The sequence below is a fragment of the Nothobranchius furzeri genome, chromosome 11 (genome assembly GCF_043380555.1).
Source record: "Nothobranchius furzeri strain GRZ-AD chromosome 11, NfurGRZ-RIMD1, whole genome shotgun sequence".
In the NCBI taxonomy this organism is placed as follows: domain Eukaryota; kingdom Metazoa; phylum Chordata; class Actinopteri; order Cyprinodontiformes; family Nothobranchiidae; genus Nothobranchius; species Nothobranchius furzeri.
In genome coordinates this window covers 47,039,771-47,063,199 of record NC_091751.1, presented here as the reverse complement: position 1 = coordinate 47,063,199, position 23,429 = coordinate 47,039,771, and the positions used below count along the sequence as shown (strand labels likewise).

The following is a 23,429-nucleotide window of genomic DNA, read 5'->3' as shown; positions in this document are numbered from 1 at the left end:
AGCTTTGGAGAAACGTATTCTAAATAAATATCTTACAGCCAACAACAAGGCATCTGAGTGGCTGGAAGCACCAACAGGGAAAATGTGGTTTTGCTTCCAGCAGGGTCCCCCAGAGGTCAAATGACACATTTTTCTCTTTAAACGCATCGACTGTGTCATGGTCTGTGTAGGTCTTATGTTTTTTTTATTTATTTTATATATATATATTTGGGAAGGGGGTGGAAGTTGTGATTTATTGGATTTGTTTTGGGTTGTCTTTGCTTTGCCGTCCTCTGCATGTGTGGCTTTTCAGTTGCAGTTAGAAAACATTGTCCTGATGTTAAATGATCCTTTCATTGTCGTTAGAATCTGCAGATGGGATATTCTGCATTGCAGCACGTTTTATTTCCTTTTGCCTCTGGGTTCAACTGCATTTGGGTCCTGCAGCATCGCATGTCAGCACTCTTAGATAAGACTTCAACAGTGGTCTGAAAATTTCACCTTCAAATGCTTTTTTTTTACATATTGGTTTACTTCCTCCTACATCCTTCAAACATGTATGAAAAAAATAACCAATTGTTTGATATTTCTAGTTAGTTTCATGTTGTTCTGCTGTATTGCTTTTATCTGCGACAATGACAATCTACTGAGTTTTGGTTTGATTAAAACAGCAGAAGAACAAACTCCTCAAAATGATCTATTTATGTATTTATTCATTATTGGCCTAAACGTTTTAAAGACAGTGTTCCAAAGGGTTGAACAGTGATGTCTAAATTTAACTTCTTGGTACTTTTTTTTCAGCTAAACGCTGTTTTAAGGTATACCTTCGTGTCATGAGTCGACTGAGATCTTGAAAAGGAGAGTAAAAAAAAAAGTCTGATGTTGGTAAACATCTCCTGTTACATCATCCCTGCTACTGCCACCTAGCGGCCAAAACAAAACCTTTGCGCAGGTGGACCTTCTCCAGCTTTGAACCGACTTTAAATGACAAACACTTTTTAGTGTCTTGTTTATGTATTTTACAGGTGAGTCTAAACACCGAAACTATAGTGAAAAGGGTTTTTTTTTTCAAAAGCAGTAAAGCTTTGAGCCCGCTCTTTGATGTTTCCACAGCTTAACAAACCAAACTTGCACGAGGTTAAACGGTGTTATCCAACACACTTAACCCTTCTGTTTAGAGTAATTGCGCTCAGCAGTAAAGATAAAAAAAGCCGAAGCATTGAGGAACATCTGGGCGCAGACGATGCGCCCAGATGTGAGGAACACGTGCTTTGCTCCAGCAGCCCTACAGGCGCACCACACATTTGGATTCCTTCCCTTTTCCAGCCTCCCCATGTTGCTGCTGCGGGTACCACTCCAGACCCGAGCTGGGTAAGGACACACGCATCCTCTCAGCATCTCTAACAAACAGTTCAAATCCAGCTTGCATCCTTCTTTTATTTTTAATAATTCTTATTTTGCGCCACATACCTGCGCCTAAGGAGGAGGAGGAGGGGGTTTCGTGAAAAAAATACTTCAGATGGAACTTTGATTTTGTTTTAATTTCGCATTCTGTTAAAGTTTCAAGTCTCCCCAACAAACCAGGAAGGATACCTGCAGATTCAAGGTGCTCAAGAGGAGTTTTCATGCAAACACCAGTGCGATGCTGTGGATGTGACTTCAGGCTGCAGCCATGAAAGGTAGGTTTAATCAGAATGATCGGATGATCAATGAAAACGTTTTGATGCTGACTGACGTCAAGTGTCACTGTTGATGGTTTTCCCGCTCCTGTTACAGTCCTCTGACTCGTTATTTGTCGCTTCTCTGCTCTCTTTTCTCGGTGTGGGACGTGAGGAATGCGTGGGCTCCTGCTGCACATCTGGTTTCAATCACGCTCTGTTTGGGATTGTTTTACATCTGTTCACTGATGAGCATCAGACAGTTAAAAAGCTCTGCCAACACACAGAAAACGCATCCACACTCGACCTTTTCAAGTGTTTTGATTGTATTGTTAAATGAAGACGTTGCGAACTCCTTAAAAGTTCGAGTCAGACTTAATGAACAGCTTTATTGTGGTGTAACTCTAAATGTAATGAGCTGCTTTCCAACAAGCTGAAGAAAGCTGCAGAGAGCTCATGAATATAAACAAAGGTTTTAAATAAAATAAAAACCTCATCTGGTTCCATGACAGACTTTTCTAAAATAAGACTGAAGTGTCATCTCATCCTCAAGAATCAGACCTGCCGTGACTACTGCCACCCAGTGGTCAGACTCAGAAAACTCACCAGAACTTTTAACACTACTGCTGGCATACAGAATCCCCTCTAGAATAAAGTATTTATAGTACTTTTGTGATTTAAATACCATAGTGATCTTCATTCCATGGATTGCATTTATCCTGAACACATTAGTTTGCAAGAAAAAAACAAAAAAGTATAAAATCTAAAACAACTGTTTCCCACCACTGATTCATGTTTTGTTGTTTTGATTTTCTTCTGACCATCTGGGTGCTTCAGCAAAGATTTCCTAGTCACTAACTGTTGTTTTTCTGCCAGGGCGGAAACACTTGATGTTTGTTGTTGGAAACAACCGGGAAAAAAAATCCAACTCTTACTTAATGTTTTCTGATAAACTTGAAAAATAAAATTGTAAAAGCTACATTGTCTGGCTTGCTGCACAGTCTCTGATGCAGCAAGTCAGTGACTCGATGCAATCTGGGTTCTTAATATAGGAAACCTTTTACTGATGAACAGAACTCTACTGGAAGGTTTACTTTGTATTTACTTTACTTGCCGTATAAATAAACTGAATTTAAATAGAATTTTTTAATAAGAAAAACACAAGTTAAAGAATGATCCTTTAAAGTTGAGACAACAGCTTAACATTTGGCCTGCATGCAGGTTGATACAGGAGATGTTGCTACTGCTAGTGCAGGATGTTGTCATGGTAACTAACAGAATCTGTGAGGTCTTGTCATTTCACATGAGATTGCTAAATAAGACATTTTCTAGATTTGATCAAAACATCTCTAAATTAATAATTTCTCAACATGAGAAGATTATCAGAGTTTAAAACTAGGGAATGGTACCAGCTTCTCGTTAGCATAACAGTGAGTTTCCCTGCTTGCGCAGGAGACCGGGGTTCAATTCCCTGACAGGGAGTAGCACTTGACCTTCTCAGTGGCCTAGCAGTAGAGTGTCCGCCCTGGGAGTGAAAGATCAGGGTTCAAATCCCAGTCGGGTCATAACAAAGACCCTAACAATGGGACCCAATGCCTCCCTGCTTGACAATCAGCCTTAAGGGGATGGATTGGGGGGGTGGTTAAACCACTAATGGGCCATTCCCATCTGTACCGGGTCGGCCCGGGCTGGGTAGCCCCAGTCGGCCCCAGCCTGGCCCGGTTGATTCCACACATCCTTGCCTTAAGCCCATGTGGGCTGATTCTACCCACCTACTGTTCTAAAGGCAGATGGAGTTTTTTTAACCAAACCAAAAGAAATAGCTGATTATTTAAAACTGTTTTTTATCAATAAAAGTAAAACATTGAATAATACCAGGGAGGAGAGAAAAGAAGAAAATACATCTTATCAAAGAATTAAGGATGATATCATGCAAATGAAAGATTGTGAGTTTAAGTTTATGGAGGTATCAGAGGATTACATTAAAAATTCATCTTAAATAGTAAAGATAAACCCCCTGGAATGGATGATATTGATATAAGATTGCTAAAATTGGTGGCAGATTTTATTTTACTGCCAGTTTCACATATTATTAACATAAGTTTTAATCAAAGTATTTTTCCAGCCCAATGGAAAAAGGCTAAAGTAATTCCATTAATCAAAAATAACCGAGAACCACTGTCTGGTAAAAATAGTCGGCCAATAAGTTTGTTATCAGCATTAAGCAAAATTTTGGAAAGAGTAGCATATGAACAAATACAAGAAAATTTTATAACAAATAGATTAAACACAATTTTTCAACATGCATATAAGGTGGGTCACTCCACTACTACTGCACTTGCTCAGATTACTGATCATTGGTTAGAAGAAATAGATGATAAAAAGTTAGTTGGTACTATATTTTTAGATTTGAGTGCAGCTTTTGATGTGATTGATCATAAAATCTTATTAAAAAATTAGAATGTTATAAATTTCAGTCGTCTGCCATTAAGTGGACAGAAAGTTATTTAACGAATCGCAAATTCAACTTCTATTTCAATGGCAGTTATTCTGAAACGGGTCAGTTAGATTGTGGAGTGTCACAGGGCAGTTGTTTGGGCCCTCTTTTGTTTTCTATTTTTATTAATGACTTACCTTTGATTTTAAAACATGCAACCATGGCTATATATGCAGATGACACTACATTATTTGCATCAGCACAAGCAGAAGGCCAATTAAATGATATTTTAAAAAAGGAGTTGGATTTAGTTACACAATGGTTTAGAATGAACAAACTAGAAATCAATGCAGGAAAAACTAAATGCATGATAGTGGGAAATACATATACACTACAGATGACACCTAGACTGCATTTGAAGCTAGGTAACATAGCGATAGAGCAGGTAGAAGAAGCAAGACTGTTGGGGGTAATTGTGGATTCTAGATTGTCATGGACTAGTCACATAAATCATGTCCTGCTGAAACTTGGAAGAAGTATGGGCACAATCAAATATTGTTGTAAATTTATTCCTCGTTTGCAGATAAAAACTTTAGTTCAAACATTAGTACTGTCTCATTTAGATTATGCATCAGTTATTTGGTCTAATACAAGTGAAATGAATTTAAATAAGTTACAAGTGGCACAAAATAAAGCTGCACGAATTGTTCTGGGTTGTAATTATAGAACAAATGTTAGTATGATGCACGATAGGTTGGCCTGGTTAACAGTGAAATGTAGATTAAAGTATTCACTGATCACATTTATAAGAAATATAATAACTACAAAAATACCTAAAATAATTTATGACAAATTATCATTTTTTTCAGACAATCATGATTACACGACGAGACAGACAAGTGACATAAGGTGCGCACTACCGCGCTGCAGAACTAATCAAAGGCAAAGAGCAGTTTATTACAGAGCCATGGTTGCATGGAGATTTTTGTTATTAGAGAACAACAGAAGATGTTTTCAAAAGAAGTTAAAGCTTTTTTTGTTTACACAACAGTAAATTTTGCACAGTGAATTGTAAATGTGACTGATATGACAGCTTCTATAATTTTTGTTTGTTATGGATGTGATGTGATATGATTTTTGATTCTTGAATATAGTTATTTATTGCTCTGTGTAAACTCTCCATTTTCACCTATTTAAATTTTTCATGAACTCTGAAGTGTGTGGTAACTTATTGGTATATCATTATAGCAATTGAGGTGGTATGCTTATAATGAGCTCCTGGAGTTTGTTGTTGTTGGGTGTGTGTGTGTGTGTGTGTGTGTGTGTGGGGGGGGGGGGGGGGGGGGGGGGGGGGATGGGGATGGGGGTGTTTTGTAAAATATTTGTAATGAAATTGAAAGAGACCTCAGGAAGAATAGCTCCACACTATGGTGTGAGCTAATGAGGTTCTCAATAAATAAATAAAAATAAAATAAATCAGAGGCTTGCTCTAATGGAAGGTGTGAATTTGCTGTCAGCAGTGGGTGTGTTGGCCCTGGTCGGCCTGAAGCAGACCCCCTCGAGAAGAGGGCTGAGAATGAGCCTTGGATGGCCCGGAAAAATACCAGGCCACCCAGATATGTAAACAACCTGCGCTACCCGGCCCGGGCCGACCCGGTACAGAAGGGAATGGCCCATAAATAGTTCCCGAGCGCAGCCACAGCTGCAGCTCGCCGTTCCCCATGGAGATGGGTCAACTACAGAGATGAATGTGTGATGATGACAATGGAATTTTAACTTTGCAATCCCTTCCATTAAGGGAGGCTAGCCCTTTATTTATCTGTTTTGTTTTCACATCCAGGGTCTAGGCCAGGTCAAAGGTCATTGGGATTGTGATTAGTTTCAAACCTATAACCTGAACTACACTTAGAATTTATTTTTGTTGTGAGTCAAAATGAAGATCACAGTTGATAAATGAGTGAATTTTGACTCAGTTTTGCTTTGAAACAAACATTATTCTCAGAACTTTGACATAAGGGTTTATTTTTTAGGATCCTTCTACTCTAATTCTACTCTAAGCTTTGATCTGAATCCATTATTTGGTTTAGCCAAGTGTAGATTTTAATGATTAATGTGTTTAGAGAAGTTTCAACTCCACAAGAAGTCCTTGTTCCATATTTTATTGAAGATGTCGGGTTCATGACTAATTTTCTGTTTCTTCCCCAGACGAATTTGCTGATGAAGAGGAGGTTCAGTCCTTCGGTTACAAAAGGTTTGGTGAGTATCTAGTGGCCTTTAAAGTTCCAGTCCCCGCCTCTTTTACTGGTCCTTATTTCTCATGAGTTATCAGTTATGCTGTTCCAGTTCATTGTGTGTAAATGCTAGTATTTGGGTTGGGTCGGCGCCCATCTACGGTCACGCTTAAGGTCAAAAGGAGGCCGTACCTCATTTCCCAGCACCAGTCTTATTTTTGGCCGCTGCCTTCATTGTTATTCCTCCTCCTTACAACAGCATTTTGTACAGTAACACAAACCACAGAGTCCTGGGTGTTCCTGAGCCTGCATCTGCAGAGCTTTGGTTCTGCTCAGCATGAAACCAGCAAACAAATAAAAAGAAACATTTGTAAACATCATAAAGGCCACTAACTTATTCATTATTACTGCTGCTGTTATGATTTCAGAGTTATGAAAAGTTGCAGCTCTAGTGATCAGCGTCAGTGATGATGGTCATACGGTGAAGATTGAGTTACACCCATTGGGGTCATGTGGTTTAAGAGGCATTTTCCTGTGTGTGTGTGTGTGTGTGTGTGTGTGTGTGTGTGTGTGTGTGTGTGTGTGTGTGTGTGCGTGCGTGCGTGCGTGCGTGCGTGCGTGCGTGCGTGCGTGCGTGTGTGTGTGTGTGTGTGTGTGTGTGTGTGTGTGCTGATGCAGTTGTTTCTTCAAGGGGACCGTTTGGATTTTCTTGCACCCAAACCAAACATTTTTCTTGTTTATGTCACTCAGCTGAGATTTATCCTACTGATTTTTTATTTCGAGCATCTGTAATTTGTGCTCGGCAGCTTGACTTCTGGTAACCACACAGCTGTGAAGAATTAGCTAAACAGTTAAAGAAACTCTTCATAAAAAACATCTGTTAAGTGTCTGATGACCAAGGCTTTAAGTTTAGACCTTTCATTTCTCACACACACATTCAAATGGTGCCATGTTATGATTTTCTACTCAATTTCACCAAAACTCAGTCGAACAAGCTGAGGAAATTTAAAACTACAGAAAGATGAACAAAAACACAAATAAGTGAACAATGACAGAAACATAAATACTCCTAAAAACACAAAATAATGTTTGTTTTAGTCTAAAAAAGCTTTTAAAACATAACAAAAGTTTCCTACAGTTCTTTCTACAGGTCTTTAATAAAGGAGATACCTTTTAAAGCTTTTTTTAATGAGCTGTTGGAAGTTACACCTAGAGAGGGATCAGATTTTCCAAAACAAATAACATCTGTACCATAATCACTATTTTATCCAGCTTAGACCGGAATATCATCAGCATAGCAATCAAAAAGACTGTTACATCCCTTGGGAAAACAACAAAAACAACTGGTTAAAATGATACTTTGCCACTTTTTATGTTCTTCAATCATTTTCTTGAGCCAGTATGTGCTAAAATGGCCCTTTACAGGGTTAATAAAAGGCCACCCAGCCGCTATCGCCCCCTGTGGCCAGACTATTCCACTTGCAACTTCTAATTGATGGACTGCGCTGTTGGGACTTAGAAAAAAAAATGAGCTGCTGTCTGCTTCCAGCACCTTTCCTGCATGTTTTAGCAGGAAAGGTGCTGCTGATTTGTTTGAGTGATGAATCACCTCTCTAGACACTAAGCACGACTGGGTAGACATTTCAGCTGTTAGACTAAGGCATCAAAAAGACAAACACACAGCAAGGAGATAGGTTTTGCTTCTGGTTCTACAAATGAACACTAGGGGTGCTAAAAGCAACAAAGTGCCAAAACTGCCCAATTCAACTTTAAATAGAAAAGACCCAAAAGCGGATCCCTGAGGAACACCTGAAGTGAGTGCAGCAGCTGCTGAGAAGCTCTACTGACATGAGTACCAGTAACTGTTTTACAAATTGTTAGATTACAACGCTAAAATAATGTTAAATGTTTTTTCAACATTTAACAACAGTTAAGTATCAACATTTGTTTCTTCTTAACTTCTCTTGAAAAAGTTAGGATTTTTAAAAAGGTTTCGTTTTACCCTCATGCTGTGAAGTTGTCACACCCTGTGCTGTCTCCCCGTTTGGTTCAGCCATGTCTCTGTTAATTGCTCCCACCTGCCTCTCGTTTTCCAATCACCCAAGCTCCCAGTCCTCTTGTATTTAAACCCCTTCAGTTCTGTGGCTCGTGTTGGATCATTGTTTCAGTGTCAGCGTGTTTATTATTAAAGCCTTTAACAGTGCATGTCTAATTGCCTACCTTCTTCAGCCGCGTGTGGGTCCTCACCTCCGCTTCACACTCCAGCACGCCTGACAGAAGTCAAAAGAAATTCATCCAAACCCAAAAAATACAGAAATACATCAAGTCTGAGAAAATCATCAAACTTTAGTTTCCTGTGTTGCTGTTTATGTCCTGATTAAACAAGCTTTAGTTGTTTTCACTCTAAGCTGACCCCACATACCAGTTCCAGCTAATAGTGGCATGATCGTCTTATTTGTCTTACAAATGCATTTTCCAGAAACACCATACTAATTGGTCTCCGTGACATTATTGCTTTTTGTCATTCATGTGTCTTCAATGAGCAAAGGAATGAAGTTCGTGACTCATTTGGCATCTGCTTTCCAAAAGACGTTTATTTTCGCTCTGTGAGTTCAAACCTGAGAAGCTGCTGATCTGCTTCCTGTGTCCGTACTGAAGGTTTATTCTACGCAAAACTATACAGTCAGAAAGAGGGGGTAGTGAAGTCTGGAGGATTTGGGGTCCAGGTCTGTGCTGTGTCAGCAAAGTGCTGAAGCCGCAGAGGGAAGCGGGGTGGGGGTGGGGGGGTGGGGGTGTTCCAAAACTCTACTTCTAGTTTTAAACAAAATAAATCAGCTTCTTGGTACTCTTTGACCTAAAGTAATCCTCTTTCACTTTATGTGTGATCCAGCAGGGAGACATTTGTCAACTTTATTTTTTAGGGGGGGTAGGGTGGGGGAGTCGCATTCCTTACTTGACTTATTTTTGGAAGCAAAACAGCAAGTGGTTTTAATTTACGGGGACTTTATTACGAGAGAAGAATGTTTTCAGAATTCCTGCCTGTTACTTATGACCCCCTCCAGGGCACTCATGCAGTTTGTGCTCCGTTGTCCTAATGAAAGATTACTCGCTCATGTTTTCAATAAAGAGGAGAGGAGGTTAGGAGGAGATAGAGGGATGACTTTAAAGGATTGCAGAGCAATGGAAAAACAGTTTACAACATGGAATGAAAAGGAGACAATGGAAAATAAAACCACAGAGTTAAATGACTTTGTTATACTATCATAGAAAACACACTGTAAGGTGTTTTGGCAGACATCCTTTAGTCAAGGTCAGACATACAGACTCCTGGACTCGAGTTCAAATATTAGAATTGGCTATTAAGGTATGGTTGAAAAAACATTTTCTGATGATTTTTTCCAATTATAACGAGCCACTCTGAGTTTTTCATGCAGGCTGAACATGAAAATAGTCTCCTACACCTATCTACTGCAATAGCTTCTGATAGACAATAGATGGTGAGACATTAGGATTAGAAAATCTTCACATATCTATGTCACACTGTGAAATTGCATTCATGGCCTCACCCATCTTGGCTTGTGTTCCCCCACAGGAAGGCTTTTTTTTTGCAGCAAATAAAGAGCAGAGAGTGTCTTGATGATAGTGACTTTGTAACATAGCTGAACGTGTTCTGTTAGCCAATCAGAAGCAAGTGTGTGGATATCATTATGCTACTTGCAGTCCACATCTGCACCAGCAAACATCTGCATCTCAGTACAGGAGCATCATAGCTGTTTTTTTTAAATCACTCATAAGGCACTGATTTACACAAGAGAACACTGCAGATGTACTGAATAAATGAGTAAACTGCACCTTTAAGTAAAAAAAATCTGAATCTCAAGTCATTAGAAAAGGTGTATTTTTTGACTGAATTTTTTATTCAGTGTACATAACTCCTTGTAAAGCTAAGAGTATTTTATCAATAGGTTTTACCAGTGAGATGCTGTGTGATCTGGATGTCGGAATAGCTCAGAAGTTAAGAATTTTTGTTCAGAATGTTCTGATTCCAGGAAACATCTAAATATTATCTGGGTGTACTAGCTCAGTCTCTAAGGCGTTGACTTGGTGTGCAGAAGGTGCATCCTTCCTTGAGAGACAAATAAGGGGTGTTATGCTGATTGGGAGGGTTTTTCCGCTTGGTCCTAGTACCTGATCTATGGAGGCGTTTTCTTTAAAAGATCTCAGACATAATTCCTGACAAGTGTGAACTTTCCACAGCTTCTGTCTGAGAGCGGTTGTATATACAGTAGCTGCAGTTGTTTTGACTGAAATCAGCCCTAACCACCTCATCAAGCATCTTCACACCACTCCCATGGGATAACGTGGCCAATTTTACTGACACGCCTGTAACCAACTGTCATCTGACTGGGTATCTTTTCTCACATAAATGTTTTTAGAGTGCTACTTTGGCAGCCATTTTTGGCTCAGTTACAAAAAGCAAAGCAAATGGAAGTGTCTAGGTTATTTTTGGGTGAATGGTCCCTGGCAGGCTAAGACGTTCTGCATGCTTCTCAGCACTGGCGTTTATTTTAGTGGAAGCTTTTTGGCTCTAGAGAAAGCCAAAAGAAAGTTTGTTACTTTTAATTTAAAAAACTGTTGAAAATATTAATGAAAAAGTGTTTTTTTAATCTTTGTTTATCTGTGAGTCACAGTGCTGCTCACTATCCAGCTCTCAGACCCGACGAGTGCTTTTGTAGCACTGGTTCAGCTTGCATTGGCCTTCAACCAACACACTGTGCCGTTTTTTGTGTGTGTGTGTGTGTGTGTGTGTGTGTGTGTGCTTTGGTACTCATATTCTTTAGATGCTGCAAAACGTCAATCATTAAAAGATTTGTTTCTTTGCCATTTACCCAATTTCAAGTCAGACGTGTTTGTGTTGGAACATCTGTGCAGCTGCTGCAGGGAGAGACTTCAAAGCCACTGAGTCTGACGGGGCATACCAACAGCAGCTTTTTTATTTCAGTTCAGTTTTTCACGGTAAAAGTTCTCCCAAAATCAAATGAGTAAAACAAGATGTGTTCATTTTAACCACCTTTAGAAAAACAAGTTGAGTTTAGTTTCAACATACTTATCAAATTATGGCAAGCAAAAAATGAGCTTAGGACTGCATGGTGGCATGGTTGATATGGCACGTTCCCTGCTACCTGTTGGTTCTTGTCACCATCTCCATGTGTGCTCCTGCTACCTTGATTGCCAGTTTTGATTACAGTTTACATTTTGAGCTCTGCATTTCTCATATCCAAGACAAGAACAAGGATGGTCACAAATGTCTATACATATCCTTAAAAATCATGATAAAACTACATATTTTTTTTCTTGTATCCATTTCCTCTTCTTTTCCACTTATCTGGGGTCGGTCGTGGAGGCCCACTTGGGCCAGCTTCTCTGGGAGAATCCCAAGGCGTTCCTTGGCCAACCAAGAGACATAGTCCCTCCAGTGTGTCCTGGGTCTCTCTTTATGCCTTCTCCCGGTTGGCCATGCCCGTAAAACCTCATCAGGGAGATGTCCAGGAAGCATCCTAACCAGATGCCTGAGCCACCTCAACTGGTTCCTCTCGATGTGGAGGAGCAGCGGATCTACTCCGAGCCCCTCCCGGATGACCGAGCTTCTCACCCTATCTCTAAGGGAGAGCCCAGCCACCCTGCGGAGAAAACTCATTTTTGTCGCTTGTATCTGTGATCTCGTTCTTTCGGTCACTACCCAAATCTCGTGACCATAGATGAGGGTTGGAACTTAGATCGACCGGTAAGTTTGAGAGCTTCGCCTTCCAGCTCAGCTCTCTCTTCAACACGACAGACCGGTTCAATGCCCGCATCACTGCAGACGCAGCACCAATCCACCTGTCAATCTTGTGCTCCAGCTTTCTCTCACTCGTGAGTAGGGATGTGAGAAAATGTCGATATGGCAGTATCGCAATCTTTTTCCCTGCGGTATTATATCAAAAGCCATGTATCAAATTTTCTGAAAAATTTACATGCAAATATTTGTGTTTTTTTTTCTTCTGGTGCAATTCAAACACCGGCCACTAGTTGGCAGCAGTGTGCAATGGATTTTGTTCCCACCATTGAAATGTTAATCCCTCTATTATGGTTCTTATATCAGTATCAGTTTGGACTGTTTATTGATTTTTCCTAAAACAATTTCAGTCTAAGAAAAATCGCTAATATAGTCTGGCTGAATGTATCGCAATATGTCATGATATATCATATCGTCTCCCCTGTATCGTGATACATATCGTATTGCCAGAATTTCACCAATATACAGTGGTGTGAAAAACTATTTGCCCCCTTCCGGATTTCTTATTCTTTTGCATGTTTGTCACACAAAATGTTTCTGATCATCAACCACATTTAACCATTAGTCAAAGATAACACAAGTTAATACAAAATGCAGTTTTGAAATGATGGGTTTTATTATTTAGGGAGAGAACAAAATCCAAACCTACATTACCCTGTGTGAAAAAGTAATTCAGTCAAGAGCAATGTCTTCCTGCGGTGTCCGTGAGGGCGCACGGGGTTGGTTAGCGTTCCTCTCATAGATATGTCTATAAACACGTGTTTATAGACATATCTATGGTTCCTCCTACATCCGTCACTGCGATGGGTGGGGTTTGAGCGGGTGAGTCTGACTGACTTCTGAGGAGGTTTGTTAAGATGAACAGCTCTCTACAGGGACTCGGCTCTCATCATTCACTTTGAAAATCCCTTCAAAACATTTGATTCGTTCGTGAACGTCACATCACTACTCTGACGCTCCTGTTTCAGGAAGTAGAAGTTAGCTAGATAAGGACTCTTATTTGGACATCTCGCCTCTGATTGGCTAAAAGCAACACCACTCTACCTTTCACTACGTTTACATGCAGCCAATATCCGGGTTATGATCGGGTTAAGGTCGGTATTCGGGTTTCTGAGTTGATCAGAATAACCCGTTTACAAGCATAAATAGAAAGAGTTACCCCTAACTTGCATAACCCTATTTAAATGCGGACGTTGGGGTAGCGTCAGGACGTATGGACTACGTCCAGACGCAACATGCGTCATTTCCGGTTCTTCTTGTTCCGGTATCCGTGAAAACAACAACATGTTTCCCAGTTCGGAAGAGATAGCGACCGCGTTTGTTTGCGCTTTAGTTTCCTCGTCACTCCAAAAGTGTGGTGCTGTGCCGCGACTCGCCATGTTGCTCCCAACTTGTTGCTCCCAACTTGTTGTTTACTTCCGGTGTTCTGGCGCATACAAGACATCTTGCTACTCAAAAGACCAAGATTCCTTGCGAACAGAGCATGCGCAGAACACACGCTTTGATGGGGATATCCTGATATGCATTTACACGACCAAACATTCAGGTTAGAAAAGGGTTACCCCAGGTGTAGTAACCGGGTTTAAAAAAACCCGGTTATGAGCATATCCGGGTTTTTGGCGGTGCTCACTTTTGCCTCAGACCGACTTATCGCTGTTTTATGGTGTGGCTGAATCTGCGATCCGCTGCCACGCTGACTGGAACAACAAATGCTGCAGTAAAATGAGTTGGTCAGGTTCATGAGGAGTCACTGGCTGGAGCGGACCCGACTTTAATACGTCATCCCAAAATAGAAGCAAATATCTTAATTTGACCTGGAATGAAAAATGTTGTTATAAAACCTCTTTAAAGTTTTTATCATGGAGGAGGCAGCGCTCATTTCTGTCTTCAGTCTGACGGCGCGCCAGAGTTTGCACAGCATGCGCACTTATTGAATCTATGTGTGTGTGTGTGTGTGTGTGTGTGTGTGTGTGTGTGTGTGTGCGCGGCACAGCTCCATGAGCCGCTCAAGTCACTGCGTCTCATTATTGGCACTATTTAAACCAGTGTTGTAAAATTACTTCTGCCCAGCCCAGATGTGCTCACATGTGCACCCGTGAGCCGTGGTTCCGTTGGAACGCGTCTGACCTTTGACAGACGCACTCTGAACTTCAGATCTTCAGCGCTGTCAATAGCCTGAATGGGAATAATTTCTTGATTTATTTAGTTACATCCACAATGTTCTGTTTGTGAGGTTTACAATGTCAGAACACCTGCATGAGACAGGGTGTTAACTCATTCACTGCCAGCCGTTTCCTGATCGCTAACGGCCTTCGCTGCCAGCGTTTCTCACCGTTTTTACAGTTTTTTTAAGAGTCACAGAACGTTGCGCGCTAGCATGATGTCGATGCCAAAACAACCAAAACAAACAGGAGACTCGCCTCTTACATCAGGAAGAAGCCACGTGTTTCAAGCGTTATCCGTTCTTTCATAATCCGTAGTCGAATTGTGATCGGCAGACGCTTTTCCGGTTCGCGCCTCACTTTTTCTACAGGAACGGCCCAAAACAATCTTCAAACACATGGATGTGTTGCTTCCTGATCATGTGATCTGTGACGTACGCGGATGAAGATCGGCTTCAGGGCTGAGATGTTTGTTCTCTCAGCGCAGGGGCTCGTTCCGATGCTCAAACAGTAAAAAAATGCAAATGACGACTTAGGTCGTCATTGGCAGTGAACGGTTGGATCTAAAATGACGACTTTAGTCGTCAATGGCAGTGAATGAGTTAATTACAATCTGCCAGAATGACTCACCACCTTCAGATTCCTCCAACATCATTAAAAATGATCAAATACGGAACGCATCTGCATGCGCAGGCCAGAGTGCTGTAGCTCGGCGCATTGTTATTATGAAGCTAGGGCACATAAAATATACTTGTTTTCAATTACATTTATTGTGCCCGCTTACTTTTTCTTTGGCCCACCCACAAATGAGTTTCTGGCTATGCTAATGGTGACATATGACAGACTTCTCTGAGCTCCGCAGCCATTACACTTTTCACCTCGCGCACCCCCTAGCGGCAGCTCGCGCACCCCACGCTTAGGGAATCCCTGTTCTAATGGATAAAAATATTGGCTGCCTGCTCTCTACCAACTACAAAACATAACAGTAAAAAGTAGATTTTTTTCATTCTTTATTTTCTTCATGTAGAGAGCGATTTGTCATGATTCATTTAATTCTAGCTTTAGTGTGGAGCATGTATATGGCCTGTAACCCAGGCTCTGCAGTCCTTTTAAAGGTGCAGGTTGATATTTTTGATACATAAGGCACAAATATAGATGATAAACAGTGTATCGGGCTCAAGCAGTAATTTTTAATGCATTTTTTTTCTAATTAATTAATCTGGTGCTTCTCAATTATTTTTAGTGAAGCCCGCCCAATGATGAACTTTACATTTGGGGGTGGGGTTGGTAATGTAATACCACATTATCATTACTTTCCAGTGGAAATACAAGAGTAAACGTGGTATAACACCAAATAACTGGGATATTTGCAGTACTTTTGAACATACCAAAGGATGCTTGGAGAACAGAGTTTTATGCAGAGTTCTGTGTTGACAGCAGTTGAAAGCTTTAAAAGGCATGCCAAACCAGATTCCATTGCAATGGTCCAAACAGGAAGTGATGAATGCCTAGGTGAGGGTTTCTGCCACAAAGTCGGGGACTGACAGCTGGAGTCTGGAGATTTTTCTCAGATGGAAAGAGTGATGACTTTTTTGGCAGTTCTGACTCAAATGAGAGTCGAGTCCAAGATGGCCAGGAGAACATCTCCAGCTTTATTGTTGCCAGATATGCCGTTTGTCTTTTTCCAGATGTCTTTTCAATGCTTTGTTGTTGTCATTTGCTCGAGCTCCAGTTTGTTCTTGACTCTGAAAGGTAAAAGTCACAAGACTCTGTTGTTATTATTAATTATGGGTCTTGATCACATTAGGACTGAACTGCTGACGAAGAATCCACAAGAGAGCGATACAAGCAGCGATCTGCTTACACAAGACGGCAGAGTGTGACCTGCCAACATGCTAGCTTTGAACTATGTTTGCTGGATGAGTATTTTGATGTATTGACAAATTGTTTCACGGAAAAAAAAACATCTAGGTTGATGATTTAAATCATAGGCAGCTGGATTTCATTAGGAATTTGGTGACCCTTTCAAATCAAGAATATAACTGTAGGGAGGTATGAAGTCATTTCACACACAAAAAAATCTGTTTGATTTTACTGTTTACAATCTCCCAGGTTGTAATTTATCTTTGTTCCAAGCTTCACTCTTGATCAGTGACTGATTATCTCTAGTTTAATCACAAAGACTAGAATTTATTTTTATAATAGAACAAGTTGTTGATTTAAAACCTACATACTAAATTTTGTGTGTCACAACTAAATTGAGGATCGATATCTTGCGTATATTTCGCTCATCTTAAAACTCACGTGATTTTTTTTTCCTCCACATGACCTGAGTCCAACATGTCATCACTGGAACATGAGCAGGAAGAGCCAGCAGGTCTCCTGTCCTCCACCAAGACCAATACAATTTGTTTATGGCTTCAATGTTTTTCTAAATGCAGGCATGTTAAAATGTCCTTTATTTAAAAGGTGCCTTTTACTGTAAATCTTACACTTTTTATTGAGAGGTATGTTTGTCCACAAATATACTGCTGTCTACTTAATGCATGCAAATAGGAACAACAGTTCCACTGTTTTGGCTCTAAACATCTTTTGACTCCAATTAGTTGAATTCATGGTGTAAAAGGCGATGGGGCAGAGGAGTTAAGTATCCACCCCATAACTAGAAGGTTGCAGGTTTGAGGCCCATCTGTTGCAGTTGTTGTGTCCTTGGGCAAGACACTTAACCTATCTTTCTGCTGGTGGTGGTGGTCAGATGGACCAGTGGCGCCAGCACTTGGCAGCCTTGCCTTCATCAGTGTGCCCCAGTGCAGCTGTGGTTACATTGATCATTATCACCACCAGCATTTGATTATGTGTGGGAGTGAAGGATTGTTTGTGTTGTAAAGCACCTTGGGGGGTTGTAGAAACCTGGAAGGTGCTGTATCAAATACAGACCATTTACCAGTTAAATTTTACAATCCTCATCTCAGCTCCAACAAGCAAAAAAATAAATTAATAAATAATTCAGACCATCCCTGGTACAGAGGTGATCAGAATATTTGGTTCAGGTGTTTCGGAGCAGGAAACTTGTAAAACATGCAGGACTGTAGACCTCGAGGACTGGAGATGGTGGTCTCTGCTCTTAAGAATAGTGATCTTTGTTGCTTTAACATGACAGTGAAGCACAGGAAAAATTCTGTGGAGGAAAAATGCTCCCAAAACATACACCACTGAAAAAGCAGACATACATACTGTATGACACAAAGGCATGAAGTCATTACCTTGCAACAACTATCAAAAGCCACAAACAACAATTCCGGACAAGCCCCCAAGTATGTCAGGGTTCGTGTCAAAAAGACGCAAAGGACACAAACATTTCCTTGCAATATTTAAGAATAATTTTAATGACAATAATAGGAGCTGGTAGCCAAAACAAACAAAAATGCATAAAACCTCCTACACTTACGTTTAAGTGAGCATCTCCTCTGTTCCAGATCCAGAAACCTTTTGAGCACCATCTAAAACATAACTGCGGGTAATTTCCAAACTCAACTAAACTGTAGTGAGAAAATGTTATCAACGCAGGAACATGACACACAGCCAGCAGGAGCAAAAGGGAGCTCTTAAGGAGTCCACCTGACCTTCAAGCTGCACATCAGTTAATCATATATGGAAAGAAAGGGAAAATCATTACAAATATTCAGTCATTAACTGTTTATATATTAACTGTGCTTATCATCACTGGCAGTGTGTAAATGTGAGAGTACACGGAAGCGTCTTTGAGTGTCCTAAAAAGCACTATATAAGTTCTATGTATTATTATTATTATTATTATGCAGGCTACAAACTGAATTTCATCCATTTTTTCAACTGAACTGCAGATGTGAGCCAAACTGTATTTTCTAACTCCTAATCATGAGCCATTAGACTAATCAGGGTGTTAAAGGTAACTGCATACTAAAAAAATAAAAAAAATCTGATGAATCTCTCTAAATCATAAGATTTTCTAAAAGAGTGGCCCATCTTTGTTAAAGTGGCCCACTTGCATGCCCAGAAGTCCATCTGTCAGGATTACGATATAGGACCCATTTGTCTTTCCAAACCAAATGCAGATGTGATGATAAAAAGAGGTCTCATCAACTCCACGTTCACAGATTCACTGGATCTCAGTCTCTGTTTAAACAAAAGATTCCACACACTTGGATAATAATTGTACATGAAGCTGCTAAAACAAAAGAAACAAAACATAATTCAGGGACAAAGGCAACTACAAGTATTTCAACATAATTAATTCCCACAATGATTTTCTCAATATTTTTGACTAATTTAAGGTGTGTGTGTGTGTGTGTGTGTGTGTGTGTGTGTGTGTGTGTGTGTGTGTGTGTGTGTGTGTGTTTTCAAAGCTGGCTGTAAAACACAGAGTTCCATATTCATCATGAAAAAGGAAGTGAGCGCCACTGAGAAGGGGCTCCTAAAAAAACACCAAAAATAGCCTCACTGAGGGCAATGTTTAGGCTCAACCCTTCATTCTTCTGATGCCTGGCATAATGAGATGATGTATCAGATTTTCTCAGGCAGCCTTCCATTTGCTTCCACTGTAACAAGACCCAGATGTGCAGGAGGACTGGGGGTTAAAAGAAAAACGGTTACTATTGAAAAACAAAACCTTACAGCTGAGGCATGCTAGGCTGGCTCAGCAATTCAACGCACCTAATGTTTTAGTAATTTGTCGCAGTAGAGACTTACCTTTTTGGACTGGGCTTTTCTTGTTAAGATATTCCTGCTGCAGACGTTTGACTGTAATAGCCTGAAGGAGACATAACACCAATGCACCTAATAAAAACAATTATAGGGTCATCATCACAAGAGAGATGCTGTGAGACGTCACTCATCAGGCCATTAAACCACAAAATCTTAAAGCAATGCAAATTAGTAAAAATATGATAGCTTATCACCCTAATTTGCTAAAAGGGAAAAAAGGATTCTGACAGCCCATTTGTTCTTTTAGTTGAGTTTAGTCTTTGTAGTTCATAATGAAGCCTATCAGCATTTATTTAGTATTTTATGGAACTAGGATTGGGACAATATTACATGTAACTTGTACCAAGTTTTGTAACTTGTAACATGTTCTGCATCTAACTTTTGCTTTGTGGCATGTAATTGATGTTTTGTAACACGTAACTTTAGTTTTGTAGCATGTAATTCGCGTTTTGTAACATGTAACTTTTGGTTTATAACATGAAACTTTCTTTTTATAACTTGCAGAAAAAAATCAATGTACATGTTTCAAATCACAGCTTTCAAAATGTCAGGTTTTAGCGGCTGAGCTGAAGCGTAGCAGAGATTTTTTGTGGCGTAACTGTGTGACCGAGACGCTGAGTGGCTAGCGTTGGGTTAGACAGAGCACGCAGCTTTATTCTAGGAACGGCGACGCAGCGCTCGGAGAGAGCCGAGACTGAGCAGCAGTTCCGAATGGATAGGAAGCTGACTAACTAGCAGTAAACAGCGTGGGAAGATCCTCCCCCTGGGTTGAGGGCTGTTAAGCCTGAGAACTCGATTCAATGTCTGGTAGGAACGATGACTGAGTGATGAATGAGCGGCGGTGCTTCCGTAAATAGTGTCGGCGTGATGACGTCGGCAAGCCACGTTGGTGGCGGGAATGCAAGGAAATGGTGGCGGGAATGCTGGGTAGTGTAGTTAACAGGAGGAGTTTGTGGCAGGACCCCCTGTGGAGGGTGGAGAGGAGAGGAGACCACCGACTTCAACTGGAAGACATGAAAGACTGGATGGATCTGGAGAGTGGCCGGAAGGCGCAGCCGGTTATTGACAGGATTGATGACCCTAAGGACAGGGAATGGGCCCAGGAAGCGAGGAGAGAGCTTCCGGGAGTCAGCCGGCATCCTCAGATTGGCGAAGGAGAGCCACACCTGGTCGCCAGACCGGAAGACATGGCCAGGCCGGTGGCGGCGGCGATGTTGACGGGAGTACTCCGTGTTGGTCCGGGTGATGGCAGCTCGGGCCCGGATCCAGGCGAGCCGACAGCGGCGGACCAGAGTCTGGGCAGCAGGGACCTCCACCTCAGGCACCTGATGGCTGAACAGAGGGGGCTGGTACCCTTAACAAGTCTCGAAGGGAGACAGACCCGTGGCAGAGGAGGTCTGGAGGTTGTGTGACAGTTCCGCCCATAGGAGGAAGCGGGGCCAGGTGGTCAGCTGGGACGAGGTGAAGCAGCGCAAGTAACGTCCAAGCTGCTGGTTGGCCCTCTCTGTCTGACCGTTCGTCTGCGGATGGTACCCAGAGGACAGGCTGATGGAAGTGCCGACCAGGCGACAGAAAGCCTTCCAGAAGCATGAGACAAACTGAGGTCCTCGGTCAGATACCACGTCCTGGGGAAAACCATGGAGTCGCACCACCTGTTCGAGGAGCAGTTCGGCCGTTCTCTTGGCAGTGGGGAGGCCGGCCAGGGCCACTAAGTGCACGGCCTTGGAGAAACGGTCCGTGATGGTGAGTATGGTGTCCAGGTGGTTGACGGCTGGCAGACCCGTGACAAACTCCAACCCGATGTGTGACCATGGCCGCTTGGGCATGGGGAGTGGTTGGAAGTCTCCGGCGCCGGGTCGGTTAGATGACTTGGAACGAGCACACACCTCACATGCAGCAGTGAACTCGCGGACATCCTTCCTCATAGAAGGCCACCAGAGAGCCCGCCGGAGGAACTGGAGGGTACGGGCTTGGCCTTGATGTCCCGCGAGCTGTGAACAATGCCCCCACATGAGTGCCTCTCGTCGGCAGGAGGTTGGAACGTAGAGGCGGTTCGGGGGAGTCTCTGGGGTGCCGGATCGCCAGGAAGTGCGGCCCTTATGGTCTGTTCCAAAGGCCACTGGAGAGAGGCTAGGAAGCATTGAGCCGGCAGAATGGTTAGAGGATCCGGGGGGTTTGAGTCTGGTGTGAAACGCCGAGAGAGAGCGTCCACCTTGAGGTTCTTGGAACCGGGCCGGTAGGTGATATGGAAGTTGCATGGCTCAAAAAAGAGGGCCCACCGAGCCTGGCGAGGATTGAGTTGACGAGCGGTCTGAAGGTGGATGAGATTCTGGTGGTCGGTCCAGATCAGAAAAGGGTCTGTGGTACCCAAGAGCCACTGCCGCCATTCCTCCAGGGCCCATTTTATCGCCAGCAGTTCTCTGTCGCTGACCCCATAGTTCTGCTGTGTGGGGGAGAACTTCCGGGAGAAGTAAGCGCAGGGGTGGAGCTTGGAGTCCAGACCCCATTGCAAGAGGATGGCCCCCGCTCCCACATCAGAGGCGTCCACCTCCACGACGAAGGGCCGGATCAGGCCCGGGTGGAGGAGGATGGGTTCCTTAACAAAGCACCCGACCAGATCATGGAAGGCACGGACAGCCTCTGGGGTAAGGCGGAAAGAGCGCGGCTGGTTGGTAGCTTTGGTGAGGGAGGTCAGAGGTGCTGCGAGGGAACTGAAGTTGCATATGAACCTCCGGTAGAAGTTTGAGAAGCCCAGAAAGCTTTGCACTTGCTTCAGGGTTGTGGGTAAAGGCCACTGTGCTACTGCCTGAACCTTCTGAGGGTCCATCTTCAGGCCCTGGGAGGAGATGGTAAAGCCCAGGAAGGAGGTGGATTCCTGGTGAAACACACTCTTCTCCAGTTTGCAGTACAGATTGTGGTCCAGGAGACGGGACAGAATGGCTCGAACATGCCGGATGTGTTCCTCGACTGTGCGAGAGTAGATGAGTATATCATCCAGATATATGAAGACCCAACGACCCAACATGTCTCTTAGTACATCCGTGATGAAACGCTGGAAAACGGCGGGGCTATTGCAGAGGCCAAAAGGCATCACCAGATATTTATAGTGGCCGGTTGGTGTGATAAAGGCGGTTTTCCACTCCTCACCCTCTTTGATGCGGATCAGGTTATAAGCACTGCGCAGATCCAATTTGGTGAACAGGGCAGCTTGGGTGATGGCGTCCAGAGCGGTGCCCATGAGAGGAAGAGGGTGACGATCCCGGATCGTTATCTTGTTCAGCCCTCGGTAGTCAATACAGGGCCGGAGATCTCCCTCCTTCTTCCTCACAAAAAAGGACCCTGTGGCACCGGGGGATGTTGAGTGGCGGATGAACCCCAATTGGACGGCATCGGTTATGTAAGAGTCCATTGCCCGGGTCTCCGCCGGAGAGAGAGAGTACAGGCGACCCCGGGGCGGGGTAGTGCCGGGCTGGAGCCTGATCTCCTGGTCATAGGGCCGATGAGGAGGTAGCCTGGTAGCGGGTTCCTTAGCGAAGACCTGAGCGAGGTTGTGGTATTGAGGAGGAACGAGCGTCAGGTCTACGTCCTTGGGAGGAGTTGCTCCAGTCTGAGGTGTAGGAGAGCCACAGTGGTTCTGGCAACCCGCGCCCCCAGGCCAGGATCTTATTGGTGGACCAGGAGATGTGAGGCTCATGGCGGCAGAACCAGGAATGGCCCCAGATGAGAGGTGTAGGATGGCCTGGATGACCAGGAAGTGAAGAGTCTCCAGGTGTTGGTTAATGGACATGTGGAGGTCCTGGGTTCGGTGGGTGAGAGGGTATGGCATGAGTGGGCGGCCGTCCACAGAGGTAACAGGAATGGGTCGGTCGAGAGCGGCAAGGGGTATCTTGAGCTGGGTGACTAGTCCCTGGTCGATAAAACATTCAGCGGCTCGGGTGTCCAGAAGAGCCTCCAGTCTGGTCGGGCCCTGGTCCAGGTGGAGAGAGACCGGGAGAGTGGTGCGGCGTGGGACCGAAAAAGTGGAGACTCTGGGCGGAACAGCCCCTACTCCGACCCGGAGGGACCGTTTCCCGGTCGTCTCGGACACGTGCCACGGTGGTGACCCAAATGCCCACAGTAGGCGCATTGTCCCTCCTGATAGCGCCGCGCCCGTTCCTCGGGGGGGGGGGGGGGGGGGGGGATGTCCGAGCTGCATGGGTTCCTCCGTCAGTTGGTGGGCCTGACGACGGGGTGATGTTCTGGTGTGGATGGGAGCCGACATGGCGCTTGGTCTGTTAAGGATACAGCGGTCCAACTGGAGGGCCAGATCGACCGCCAGGTCTAGGGAGGTTGGGGCCTCATGTCCAATCATGCCCTCTCTGATTCGGAGGGACAACCCCTCCA

General features: G+C 43.2%; 1 protein-coding gene across 1 annotated transcript in view; it reads left to right on the top strand.

The window, feature by feature from the left end:
* Nucleotides 1-1,217: 1,217 nt before the first annotated feature.
* The window catches only part of colec12 (collectin sub-family member 12), a 36,479-nt gene continuing 14,267 nt past the window's right edge, over nt 1,218-23,429 (top strand). The window contains exons 1-3 of the mRNA XM_015956566.3: nt 1,218-1,350; nt 1,540-1,658; nt 6,280-6,330. Of these exons, the coding sequence (XP_015812052.3) occupies nt 1,652-1,658; nt 6,280-6,330 (58 nt within the window). The 5' untranslated portion in view covers nt 1,218-1,350; nt 1,540-1,651. The remainder of the gene's footprint in view (nt 1,351-1,539; nt 1,659-6,279; nt 6,331-23,429) is intronic.